General features: G+C 34.7%; 1 protein-coding gene across 1 annotated transcript in view; it reads right to left on the bottom strand.

Moving 5' to 3' along the window:
* erbb4b (erb-b2 receptor tyrosine kinase 4b) overlaps nt 1-14,500 on the bottom strand; it is a 318,305-nt gene that overhangs the window by 36,721 nt on the left and 267,084 nt on the right. The window contains exons 18-20 of the mRNA XM_008403838.2: nt 11,356-11,478; nt 9,289-9,387; nt 3,678-3,863 (exon numbers count right to left, since the gene is read on the bottom strand). Coding sequence (XP_008402060.1) covers nt 3,678-3,863; nt 9,289-9,387; nt 11,356-11,478 — 408 coding nt within the window. The remainder of the gene's footprint in view (nt 1-3,677; nt 3,864-9,288; nt 9,388-11,355; nt 11,479-14,500) is intronic.

The raw sequence follows: 14,500 nt of genomic DNA, 5'->3' as shown, positions 1-14,500 counted from the left end.
AGCTTCCTCCTGGTTATAATTGGCTGATTTTGACCGGGAACAATGTATTCCTGCAGATTGTAGCTCAGAAAGAAGTTTTTATTTTTATTTTTATTTTTTTTATAGAAGTTACATACTGCAGTGCATGTAAACTCCAACATTTTTATTTATTAAATAATAAAATAAACAAACCTTTAGCAAATCTGTCACTCAACATTCTGTCATTTAGCTAATAGAGAAAAGCTGATAATGTCAGTAGAGGGGCTGTCTCTAGATCCATTTGTTTGTCCATCTCCACTCATCCTTGCAGGATCCCAGGGGGAGGTGGCACCTATCTCCAGCTATCAGAGGCTTGTGCACCCTAGAAAGGTCGTCAGTACATCACAGGGCACAGGGCAGGTGCTAGGTATTATGATTAATTTAACCCAGGTGATGAACAGGCAACATGTCCAGGGTGTTCTCTGCCTCTCACCCAATGGTCGCTTAAAATAGGCTGCAGATATCTAATATCCCCCCCCCCCAACCCTGCATTGATATGTGGATATAGGCAACGGATGGATGGATGATTAATTCAATATTTGCTGTAGGCCACATATTCACTTTAGTCTTCAAATTGTGCCTCTTTAAATCCCAAAAGTTAAACTCCCAGAAGCTGTTGTCACACTGAGCCCAAAAGCAGGGAATTGAGTGCATGTTGTGGCAAATTGTGTTTCACGCTGTCTCTTTTGGGGCTTAAGTGATGCCCCCCACTCCCCATCACCCTTCCCCTGTTGTCTGACAGGGATGTTTATCTCATGAAAGACCACAAAGGATGTACAAATAACAAGCATTTATGCTTTGTGTGTTTTTTTGAATGTCTATAATTTTTGCATATTCCATTGTAAAATGATAAAATATCCACATAACTTATTGTCTTGTAGCTGTTATACAATAGTCCAAGAATTTGCTTTGTTAATTTAGTGCTGTCAGATTATCTGTGCATAAAAAAGTGGAGCTGAAATTAAAAAAAAGTCTCAACGACCTTCAATAAGTCAATAATTTTTTAAATAGATGGACAATCTCGATTTTAGCAAAAATCTGACATGTTAAAAACAGATTCAAAACAAGTTTCAAAATGTGAATCCATCATCTGACGGGCCTAAAAATATCAGCATCTAAAATGGTAGTGACTACAGAGGATAAAGGTCTATAACATGTGGCTCAGGTCAATCTGGTAGATGATGCACTTCACATAAAAAGTAATATTCCTTATAAACCAAAACAAAGGGTCAGCAATCACTAAATTAGATAAACAAAATGTTTGCCACAACCTAACGATTTAGAGAAAAATAAAATTGATGTTTTTATTACTTTTATTACCTTTTATGTTTGTCATTAGATTATGGTAAATGGTCTGTACGTGTACAGTGCTTTATCAAATCCAGAGGACCCCAGAGCGTTCAGCACATTCACGCATACATGTAATTCACATTTTTTAATACCAAAAGTGCCTAAATCAATAGTTGATATTATTATCAATAATTATTTATATAAATTGTAAATTGAGTGAATGGTAAAAACAAATTGTCAAAGTCTACAAACATGTGTGCATTAGATGTTGTCATGACTGATGATATAGAAGACAGACATGGTCAAGGTGCAGCATTGGTGAATGCTTTTCATTTACTGGATATTAGTAGGTATTAGTTAGTCATTCGTTTTCTTTCAGGGACCTGTAAAGAAAACCTCCAAAGTTACTACTTTGGAGTGGATGCTTTGTCCAAGCAACACATTTTGTCCAAGCAAAATTTGTTGCGTGGACAAGCCAAATGTCTGGTTTTACAATCACTAAAGATAATAATTAGAMTTTTCATGAACAATGACATGGATATTTTTAGAGAACCTAGGATGAGGCTTTAATATTTAAGAATATTCTACCAAATTGTCAAAAATGGAGGCAGACGCATAATGCTGAGGGTCTGCTTCACTGACAAATGTATTGGCACATTCCAGAAGGTGAATGGAAATATGAAATTGGACTGGCACTGAAGWATTTAACTTCAGTTCAAATAAACATCTAGATAGTTGAATTTGATACAATTGGGTCTCCCAGCAGGACAATAATTTCAAACCCACCTCAAAGCCATTACTRGAAAACACAACGCTTCCAAACAATAAAGCTCATYGAATGGTYTCTACAATATTCATACTAAAAGTGGATCAATGTGGAGAAAAGACAGATCAACCAGAAAACTAACCTGTTTAAATAAGCTCTTCTTTTTGTAATAAAGTGTGTTCAAATATTCAGGAAAATTGTGCMGTGAACTTTGTWGGTGGCTTATAAATGTATATGATTTCTGTGAAACTTCCTAATGCCTGCATAATAGTGAAATACACAAACTCCTGCATTCACTCAACCACAAAATTAGTCCTTAGGAAGATAATTACCATAATAATTGTGCATGAGTGTACAAGAAAAAGTGTGTTATCTAGRAGATTTACAAACTTGACATAATGAGAAGGAAGTGATAGTTTGTTAYAGTCAAAATAAACATAAAAACAGACACAAAGGCCAWAGTATGATAATGATGCGYTTGCAGTAACCCAAATAAACTGATCATTCGTATGTTTTCAAAGCAGATCAGCTATTAATTTAGATTGGCTGTGATGGTGGTCTTGATGCAGAGATTACCGCAAGGATGGTGTTTCAGGGTGATCTTTACAGTGGTAAAGACCATTTGAGACTGAATGCACACATACATGATGATAATAACAAAAAGTAATAATAACAATGAACCAACAAAGTCTTCACAATACAGTCTAACAAATTAAGTCTACCAATTTACCTTGTCAATATAACAGAGGTTAGARCAAAGTACATTTTGTATTTGTATATATCCAGCATGGCAAGTCTTACTGCCAGATGGAATTGCCTTTGATAAGAATGAAAAAAAAAAAAAACATTATGTGGAAGATGATAAGTGTGTCCCAAATTTAGATGATGATTTAATATTTCCCTTGGAAACCAACTGGAGAACAGCCAGCTTTGATTTAGCCAAAAACAGCAACAGCAGTATTTGTATAAGATATTAAATCTGAGGCTGCATCTGTTCCTAAGTCATTTCCATTCTCCGTTCTCTTTCTTTTGACTCATTACATTTCTCTCGGTTTAAAACACTGTATGCAGTCACTCAGAAAAATGCACCATGCTTGTGAATATTCAATTGTTAAAATRTGGGAGATAAACATTTTCTTTTTTTTGTGAAATAGCACAGAATAAGACAAAGCTTCTGATTCTAGGACAGACAAATTCACTATATCTAATTAAAATTCCTTCCTGTAATCCTACTCCTGTAACAGMGAGTTCCTCGCCGACATTTATTCCACCAAAGCCGAGCAGGTCTGTGAATTATTGAGCTCAATTTTTTAGGAATATTGGAAATCCTTAAGYAGGCTAAAAACTGCCAAATCTAAAGCCTCTGAGGTAACTTGTGGATTTAAAGGCTCAAATGTATTATTTCATTTGATGTATCTGAGTACAGACAGCAACTCAGTTCACAATTTATCTAACTTATATCCAAAGCAATCACTTGAGGTTAAATAGCAGAYACTAACACAGATCTTTCAAGTGCCCAATAACACTCATAGTAACATCTAGTWCGACCAAATCAATTAAGCATTATAGYAGYCCCTTCAMTACAACGTGTACTACTTCTTACCTTGGCAATCTGGACGCACCAGTTGAGCAGCAGCTGTGATCCGATGTTGTCCTTGTGCTCGTGGACGTAGTCAAGCAGGCAGCCATGAGGCATCAGTTGTGTCACCAGCTGGATAGTCGGACTCAGGCAGACACCCAACAGYCGGACAAGGTGAGGGTGCTCCATGCTGGCCATTATTAAAGCCTCCTGGAAAAAAAAAAAAAGACACATTTACACTAAGCGATAAGGGGTATTACGGGCATGGCCAGTCAAAGCTTGCTTTAAAACACACGCAAATTAAATTACCTAGGTATATATGTCCTGTGGTAGAGAATGTGTTTRCATCTCTAGAATTATAAACTTAAAAAAAAAATGGTTGGTTTTAATTCAGTTGGAATAATGTGTAAGAAATGTGTTGTTTTTATGAGTCAGGTAGTTTGACTGACCTTCATGTAGTCCTTTTTTAAATCTGTGTAAACATCACAAATTTGGAATTGGTTTGATGTGCTTAATCAATAAATTCCTAACCACAGGAAAAAAAGCACATCAGTTTGTGCATCTGCACAAAACAATGTAAAAAAGGATCCCTTTGTTTTTATGTTGTATATGTTTTTAAATGAATTTTAAGSAGGAATAAGTGGTTTACTACTTTAGAAAAACAATGTAATGAAAGACTTCAGGTAAATGTAAATAACCACCAACATTTAGTAGTTTTTGAAAAGTGTTCAGTTTCTGGTTATATGACACTTGTAACACATTTTGTTTAAAAATGCAAAAGCACCAATGTTGTTTTTGCATTTCCTCAGAACTACTTCTGCAATAAATTTAGTAATGCAAACTAATYAAAAACATAAAATAAGAGGTTACATGTCTCATTAATATTTGACAACACAGATGATTTCAAAGGAAGTGTGTATTTGCAAACCTTTTGGAATATTATAATRACCTAGATAAAAAAAAAAAAAAGAATTTCCATAAACAGTTTTATTTCCATATCTCAAGTCTAAAAAAACTGATAACRTTTAACCCATTGGAATCATCACCTTGATCAAAGCTCCTTTAATAGAACAAAACCTTTTGATAGCAAATAAGAGAAAATGAAGTCAGTCAGTTAAGTTRGCTAAAATGTTTTCAGATAAATCCTTATCAGAAAAAGATATAAACCTTACTCTTGAAATGTCATATTGTGCAAAGATAGTTTTCCTGTTAATGTCAAAGGACAAATGCTCTCACACTCTCWCACTCCTGAAGAGTTCATCATGTCGTAGACTGTACTGTGGGAGATCACAGGGCCCCTTATTCTCTTTAAGGCTGAAGTTCCTCTTGAAGTGAGCAGCAACGATCCGCTCAGTCAAAAACAGTTGAATACTATTCAGTGCAAAGATCAAAGTGACTTACTACTTCAAGATATTTTGTGGTCTTCATAGTAAAATAAAGATGTGGTAAATACAGCAAAGAGGGGGGGTTGCTGTAAATCATTAATACCTGCCAGGGAAATTTAGCAAAAATGGTTTCTTTCTAGTTGTTTACTTCACATTGTGGATGTCTTGTATAAATGTAAGAAACGCAAATCTCTGGCCTGCAGCATCACATATGATCAAGGTAGCACATCTTTCAACATTTCTTTTTAAATAAAATAATGCTAAAGGCAAGAATATAATTAAAATGGATTGAAAAGTGTTCATACACAACCTGATAGGTGTAAATGTTTTAGTCAATGTAACAATTGTTGAACAAATAGCTGTGCAGCAAAGTACACAAGTCATGAGGATTACACAGTCAAGAGAATGTAAACTCACCAGGCTTCAATATTTCTCCCTTTTCCTTTTTTTAATTAAAGCTGCAGTAAATATAATTTTCTTTTTTAAATAATTGTACATATTTTATTAAAATTTTTCATATTTGTTAAAACTGTCACTATATCCTGACAAAATGAGACTGATAATCTGTGGAAAAAAATTAAGCTGTGGTGACCTCCCTGAGGTTCTAATGCCATTGCTTAGTCAGAAACAACCAATCGGAGCCAGGAGGAGGGTCTTATCATTGTCAATCATCCTTGTGTATGTCTGCTTCACTACAGCAACTTCCTTACAGTGGAGCCCACCAGTCTGGTTTGCTTGACCACCAATAACGGTGGATAAAGAGTTTTCCTGTAATAGCAAGTTATTTCACTGCCAGCTGGAGACTCAAATTACAAGCACCACTTCATCCTAAGTTTTGAAATCGAGGAACATTTATCTGATTGAAGTGATCAAAAGACGGGAAGACTTTCTGAACGAAGGGTTTCCTGATCCTGCAAGCCCTTGCTTCCGCAGGAAGAAATCCCACAGCATGTGCTCCTTCTGCACCAGTGGTACAGCTGTCTGATGCGCTCCAAAGCTTTCTGTCCATAACTCCTCAACGTGCTCTCAGTTCCCATATAGCGGCATGCATTGAATTCAGTGTGTAGTTCAGACAAGATAGTCAGATAGAATGGGTTTTTTTATTTTATAACATTTTTTTGGGATCGATTGAGTTACCTTCGCATGTACTCTCTGTAAAATTGAAAATGTTTGCGCGTCTGCTCCAACTGGTCAGGTGTGTGAATTGTAATCTATCAAAATGACAGATAGTCTTCAGATTTTTCCATTACTGTTTAAAAAAATTATCAAAGAAGTAAAACATTCTGTTAAGATGACATCTGGGTGAAATGTAGTGGTGATAAAGTGATCAGGAAGAATTTAATCCAAGGCTCTCAGTATAGTTGGTTAGTTACTGTGGATAAAATTTTAAGCTAATCTACAAAACTTTCTAAATGATTCTAACTGCATATAATAATACTCACAATTTAATTTCTTTTACTTAACTATTACCTGACCAGAAACACAAGACATCTGAGAAAATGACCTGTATCAGTGATCCACAAATACCTACAGCTGAAACCAAATATTTACATACATTGTTTATATAAATCAGCAATTTTTGTTCTAATTCTGACTTTACAGACATAGATCAACTAATATAAAAAGTAACAAAAACTATCAAAATGCTAAATTATTAGATTTCTCTCAAAGAGAAAAGTATATGATCCACTAAATATCTTTTATTTCCACATTCATGTTATTAACTGTTTCTTTTTGAATTCAATATTTTTTTGCAAGGCTGTGTTTTGCTAACAATAGACCTTAGTCATTTTACAAGGAAAATGAACAGAACATTTTTTTGAAGGACAGACCATGGCTTATCATGCAAATTCATCCCTGCTGTTAGAAAGACAAGCCCTCAAGCAGAAATTTGGCTTCAAAAGTAAATATATTTTATAGTGACCTTCTGTCTCTATAGCAACATTTTCTATTGCAAAACATACATTTATTACACACATCGTTAATGCACACATTTGAAGATGCGCATACAAAATGCTATTAGACGTAATAAATTGCTTTCTTGCCATCTAAACATGGCAGTTTGGCACCCAACAATGTTTTAAGGCCTACAAAAACCCATTAATTTTCTTTACACTGGTAACATAGCAAACTCTAAATCAGACCCAGTCTACAAATCAAATCTAGAATTCAATAAATCCTCATATTTCACAAATTTAGTGAAAATAGATTTAAATCAGCAACAAAGAGAACCCAATCTATAATTCATGTTCTTTAGTTCTCCATTATGTCTCAGTTGAAGACCACAAAACCTCCAAATAGCTGGATTGAAATCCCACAGATGCTTCACATTCACATATTAATGTGAAGGCAACAGCTCAAATTCACCAATATGCTTCTCAAAGGATTCCTAACCACTTTGCATTGTGGCAAGGATCATTATTCTACTGAAAGAAGTCACAGTTATCATGAAAGTTTGAAAATTCTTAGTTTCATGAAGACAATAATTATAATTTAAAGTACTAAAAAAACAGTCAAAATTACCATTCAAAACAGTAAAAATGAACATCAACCAACATTGAATTTAATGTTTTTCAACTACAAACTTGGCATATTTGGGCATGGAAGTGATTACTGCACATTATTTTGACTTCTCTGCTGTGCCTTGGGCTGTCACTTGTTGCAAAATAAAGTTTTCTTATTGCATGTGATTTTGCTCAACCATTCAATTGTTTCACTATCCTTTACATTTTGAGCTTTGATTTTCAAATTATGGAGTTCTGGAATTCTTTGAAAACATTTGTCAGCTAAAGATAATGAGCTGAAGTCGGGACATAACATGTTTGAAAGAGCATTGTTCAAAGCATTACACAGCCTCTGCCAATTTGTGTTCAGGTAAGTAATGCACAAGACATTAATGTCAAGTTGAAGAATTCATCAAAAAGGGCCATCTTCTTCCATTGCTTGGAGGAAAAAAAAAGTTCCTCCACGCCGACTAATATATACCTTTCAGTAGCAAAGATAGTCAAATTACTTACTTTGCCACATTTTGATATGCCCTGTTATCTTAATCCAGTGAGAGAACTTTATATTTCCATAATACCAGTTCACACAGTAAATGACACAATTTTCCTTATTCTATCACCTACTAGTTGAATCTATATGTAACCTTCAGCTGTGACAGGTACGTCACTCTGATTTTCTGGTTATTCGACAAGCCCAAAAAGAACGCAGGGCATAAAATTAACCACACATGGGAAATTCATCAAAGCCATCATGACAAAAATAGTAATTTTAACACTCAAACACTCTTCCTTTCTGACTGTCAAACTAAGTGCAAAACATGAGTGCAAGTGGGTCGCGTTCAGTGTGTGTGGGGGTGTGCGTGCGTGTGTTGATGAGAGTTATTTCATCTGCATTGCATCATGATAGTGTAATAATTTAGATTTTTTTCCTTTTTCCTTTTCAGATGAGCCAAGTTGTGAATGTTTTATAAATGGGACCGTGTGCTCTGTGCTGTGAGTCTCTAGCATGAAATGTGTGTATGTCTGCATAGGTAAGGCTCTTAGGGACCCCTGACTGTGACTTATGGGGCTCCAGCTTTTTGTTCTTAGTAGCTTCAAAGCTTTCTTTGACTTGTTTTTTGTATCATAAAACCATTTTGTGGTGTTTGCTTTTAGGATGGCAATTTTCTGACAGTAAAACGTTTCTTCAGATTGTGTACTAGATCAACTAGGACCCTTCCTAGAATGCCTTAGACCAATTTTTATACACATTAAATAGATTTTAACTAGGACTAGTTAAAGCTAGTCCTTTAACTAGCTTTAAAGGACATGCTCCTATAGTTCAGGCTACAAAAGACTTGAAACAGGTGCACTGGTTCACCTTCCAGGCAGACAAATACACAGTGTAGTTAATATCTCAAATCCATTCAAAGTCCAGATCTAAGCCAAACTGAACATCTATGACAAAACTTGAACACTACTATTCAAGCATCCTCTTCATACAATCTGACTGAGCTCGAGTAGCTTTGCAAAGAAATCGTACAAAAATATAAGTCTCTAGATGTGCAGTAGTTTTGGAGATAGAGGCAGCAGATTGAAATCGGCAAAATATTACGTGATTTTCATCTCTGCACATGTGTCCAAGCATGACTTGAAATACAGAACACTAGACTTGAGAAATGGTTATGTAAGACTTCAGTTTGAAATGAAAAATAAATGTTTTTATTCCACAGGAAACCAGAAATAGATCATTTTCAAGATACTCACGTCCATGAACTCCACATTTGCCTTGGGTCCAGTGGCCTCATTAAGGATTTTGATGGCCACAGGAATTTTTACAGTTTCACCCTCTGGGACCCAAATACCCTAAAGAGGAAAGAGAAGTACAAGCAAGTTTGACTCATTACACTGATTACAAACTCACATTACTGAGTGAAGCTGTGTTAAAGAAACATGCTATAGATCTTGGAAGAACAAAAGGAATCTCCATTAAAAATGTGCAGTTTCTCAGCCTTCCCACTGCTTCATATTCTCACTGGCAGAGTATGAAAATGTTCGGCCTGCTGTATTAATAAGGGAATGTTGCCCTTGGAGAAGGCTGAGGTAAAATGTCTGAATCTGGTTGAACAATCAAACTTCAGGTTGGATTAATGTGATTTAGCAACCAAACCATCTAAAGATTGTGTGAAAACATTACCCTCTTAACTCCTCGTATTATTAATTTTTCACCTTTGTTCTACAGAAACGTGAATGTACTTCAAAAACACCTGGTATCATGTAGCAGAAACAAGATTTAAGTTTATCACTAGCTTTGTTTTATGTATTTTACCCTATTTTTAACAAAGTATCTTTCAAAACATTGTCAACGTGCTCTTATTGAACAAGTAAACATGAAATATTAAAGTTTTAATTGCAATCTACTCAATTTTAATTGCATGAATTCAGTAATAAGAAGCTACATGGGTAAACATAATTGTTCTTTTTCAAAATCCCTGGTTCTACAATTAGCACTGACCCTCACATATTTCATATTTATCTTTTTAAAGTTTTTTTTTAGCTCTTTAAAGTCGACAGTCTTTAGATTATTTATTGACTTTCGGTTTTCCTGTGGTATAAATACAACAAGACATTGAAGCAAATTCTGTTCACGTAAGAAATGACAGATGAATGTTGATCTTTCTAATAAACTGTTCATGATATAATAGCAACTCATCAAAAGTATTTAGAACGATAATAAAGGATGGCAGAAAAAAAAAAAATCCAAAGATCTTATATAGAGAAGGGTGGCGTTTTGATTCATTAGAAGTTTATTTTCTGCATCCAAATTTATTTATGGATTTTTACACATATTTCCAATGAGCTCCAATATTTATAGATGTAACGTTTGTATATTCAAACAAATGCATACACATATCTCTTTTATGCTTGTAGTTTAATTCCATTTCAAACTCTGATTGTACTTTAGAAAATGTGTGCATGTGGATGAAAATACTATGGAAATTTAAATATTAGTACCTAGTGCAGCAGAAGCAGACAATTTCCAGCATTTTATTCCTGTCTTAATTGCGCAACTTAAAGTCACAGTAACAAAAATATAAAAATATCTTCTGACAACTTCAGAGACACCATCAAATTTACAGGTCTTTGGCGAGTTTCAATTTTATTTATTTAATTGTAACTATGGTCTTCTCACACCAAAACTTTGTCAGCATTCATCAAAGAACTACACGTTAATTGACTTACCATTATAAGCTCCACCGTGCAAAATAGCATGATGCGACAATCACTGTAGTGAACAGCACTGATCCCAGATTTTTTAATACTAAAGTATAATATATTTCCGCCAGAATTTAATGTAGACTTTCTAATTTTAGCTGTGTTTTTGGCTTGAATCTCTCATCCAGTATTGCACTGGCGATGACCTCAGCTCCCTCTTATTTCACTGTCACCCCAGGGCTCCCAGTGTCACCTATTACTTACTCTTTTTATTTTACACCCCCAAGCTTTTCATCAAATATGCTGTCACTAATGATTCTGATATCCATCTCTTCGGCCCATCATAATGTGTGACTGTCTGGCATCACATGAGTTACATGTGCTATATGACCTCTCACTTACATATGAGCCAGTTTGTAGACTGAAATCCTCAGGCAAAGTGCTACTTATCTGTTTTCAAGGGTTTGGTGGAGAAATTGAGGGGACAAATCATTTGTAGTCTAAATCACAAAAGATTTTTTTTTCAAGATCTTTGCAACATATGTTTAATATAAAATTATTTTCCAAATTCAAAATTGTAATTGCATATTTTAAAAGTCCAAAAAGCTCACGTTTTACCTTGTATACAGTTCCAAAGGCTCCAGAACCAAGGATCTTGACTCTTTTAAGTTCCGTTTCTTTAAGGATGCGAAGCTGGGCTTGATTAGGAGCTGTTCCACTGGGAGTCAGAGGTTCCACCAACTGAAAGCACATATCCCAAAAACACAAAACATTCAATTCAGTGTTGTAATTTAAACTCATGGAGTTAAGTCCACACACAAAACAGAGAAAAAAAAACATCAACATGTAGAACAAAGTATGTATTTGAGTCATACTTAAAATATTTGTCAGATATGCTGCTGATAACTAAAAAATCTAATTGATGTGAAAGAAAAGCTTCATCTCCACAATGTTAGAATTATTCTGAGCTTACTACAATGATGCTAAAAACTTTATTTACCCAAAATTTTATTTGAGGTTGAGTGCACTGCAGTGTGTTTGATGTAGAAGCCTTTCCTCCAACTGCCCGATTGTCACAAAAGGTTTGCAATGGGTCCAATGAATTTCATAAATTAAAATGACAAATATGGATCAGAATGTTCTAGATGCAGCTCTCCATCTCTACGCTGATGACACAGTTGTATTTATCATGCAAAGTCAGCTACCCTGCTGATCATCTGCAAAAGTATATGACAACCAAATTCCATTTTTTCACTTAAACTTGACACAAGATGTTGAAAAGAAGTTTTAATTTTACTGGTGTTTTTTCAGCACACATCTTACCACTATTGATTTGTGTGTTCTTATATGTATATTATCATTTTAATTTTGGTTATATTACACTTTTTAAAAAAAAAAATCTGAAATTAAGTTAAAATGTCATATTATAGAAATAGATATTATACTGAAATAAAAGAATGGAACAATTCGGCTGTAGATAATCAATAAAGTCTAATATGGTAGTAGGTGGATAATTCTTCCAACAACAAAACTGGAGGAATGAATAAATGAAGCGATGGAAAAAAGAAGAAATGTAACATCTGGGAAAGGCTGGACTAAAAACAATGGCGGAAACAACAAGACATTGAAATGAGAAGCAAAAAGCTAAATTAGTCAGAGGGTGCTAAAGCATGTGAGGGAGAAATATGAAGAGAATTACAGAACATGTTGGAAGATTAGAGAGGGAGGGCAAGCACGCACAGGAAAACAGAGGAAGCATCTATCAGCCTAGCTGAGGTCTACAGCTACTGTCCCTCTGGCTCATGGGTTACCATTTGATTAAAAACAATAGCCATTTTTCATTTAAATGGAATAACAAATCAGCTTAAGCTGTGTGAAACAAGAGGGGTGGTGCACCACGAATACAGAGAACATAACCTAGATGTTTTTATAGCGGTCGGGTCCAGCAAACAAAGACAGAATTCTTTTTTCACAGTCCTGGGAGCTGTTCAGCAATAGAGGTGCTGAATATGCTGCGCCTCTGCAGTTTTGTAACCCAAAACTGAAAATAAAGCAAAACTGCACTGTAAAACAGTATAATAGTTCATCTAGCTCATTTAAGGATCTAAATATTACCACTCTTTTATTTTGCTGCATTATTGCATAGAAATAAAATATGTCTATACAACAAAAATACACAGGACATCAGGGTAACATAGAAAGGCATATCAAATGTTTTTTTTCTAAAATGTTTTATGTCCCAAGGGTCCCAGGTTTGGGCATTTCTAGAAAAAAACTGAGATTAAGGGGGGAGAACTTGCTTTGTGGCATGATTGTACTTTACAGCAAATGGAACAACTGCAAATTTAGTTAAAAAGGGGATTAAATGTTGAAGAAAAAGTCAACCAATTGCAACCCCCTGTCTTTAGAATGACTATGTTGGTAGACATTAAGAGAAAATATGAAACAACATGATCAATAAGTTGATACCTACGGATGCTCCTCTCACTGATGATTATTAGAATTATCTAGTTTTTTAAACCAAACACTTGGTTTTCCATGTTCCCCCTCATTCCATGAATATTGCTATTTCATCTTAATTTGTATTTCTTTATTTTATATATTGTGTTTAAAAACAATGTACTTCAAAACATTTTTGTCAAAACATATCTGAAATTATAGTACCTTAGAAATGCCATTGGATTGCCAACTTTACAACCTAAGAAGGGCAATGCAATTATTTTCTGGTTGTTGAATTTATTCAAAAAATAATATCGCAATATACAGACTATTTATTACACCTATACATATAGGTCCATAAGAGGTGAGTGTCCATGTTGAACATAATCTGAGTTTTTAAAAAAAACAAAAAAACAAAAAAATTATTAATATTAATTTTATTATAACAATTTTTATTGCTTTTTTATTTCTTTTTTTTCAACTTATCATTAACAAAATTGTGAAAAAAGGTCTTTTGTGTCAAAGCGTCCTTTAGATACATATGTGGATGACTGTAGCTGCGGGTGCACTAGCTTCCTAAACAAAAAATGTAATTGGTTAGTTAACTTTTCTTTATTTGGTGACCGGTACTTTTTCCATAAGCTAAATGTGACTCTGCAGTGATGCTAGCTAAACATGAGCAAACTGTTTCGACAATTAAATCTCGTTCAAAACAGTTGCCAAAACAAATAGTAATTAAACAAATTCCTTTTGGTCATGTCTGTGTCAGATGCCCTGTTGTTGTGCGCCAAACGCATTGTGCTTGTTTGTCAAACACAATGCGTTTGTGCACCTGTCAGAAACTGACAGGTGCACGGCGCCACATTGCTGTTTCTTTGTGTCATGTGCATCGCATGCATGTGGCCTGTTTTTGTGTGGGTCTGGTGCACTGTGCTGGTTTTGTGCGTCACGTGCATGATGCATATTGGGGATGTGGTTGTCTTCATGTGGCTCAGTCACCTTGATGATTTTTGTGCATGTCTTCCGACAATATCCAATGCCTCACACACACTTACACAGTCTCTCTACAAAAAAGTAGGGGTTTATTACATTACAGTATCCTTTAAAAGCAAAATTTGATTTCATGCTGCCAGAAAAGAAAATACTTACTTGCAATTAATTTGGATTGATTGAAAGTGATTATTAAGACTAATTTGCATTACTACTTCAACAAGTCTTTCCGTCAAGTGACTTTAATAATCTGTTTTGTTCTGACAGTTTAATAACTATATATCATCTTGCAAGTATTCTAACTTTCCAGTTGTTTATATAAGTTAGAATATAT

Source organism: Poecilia reticulata, linkage group LG2, assembly GCF_000633615.1.
Source record: "Poecilia reticulata strain Guanapo linkage group LG2, Guppy_female_1.0+MT, whole genome shotgun sequence".
NCBI lineage: Eukaryota > Metazoa > Chordata > Actinopteri > Cyprinodontiformes > Poeciliidae > Poecilia > Poecilia reticulata.
This window is presented reverse-complemented; position numbering and strand designations above follow the sequence as displayed.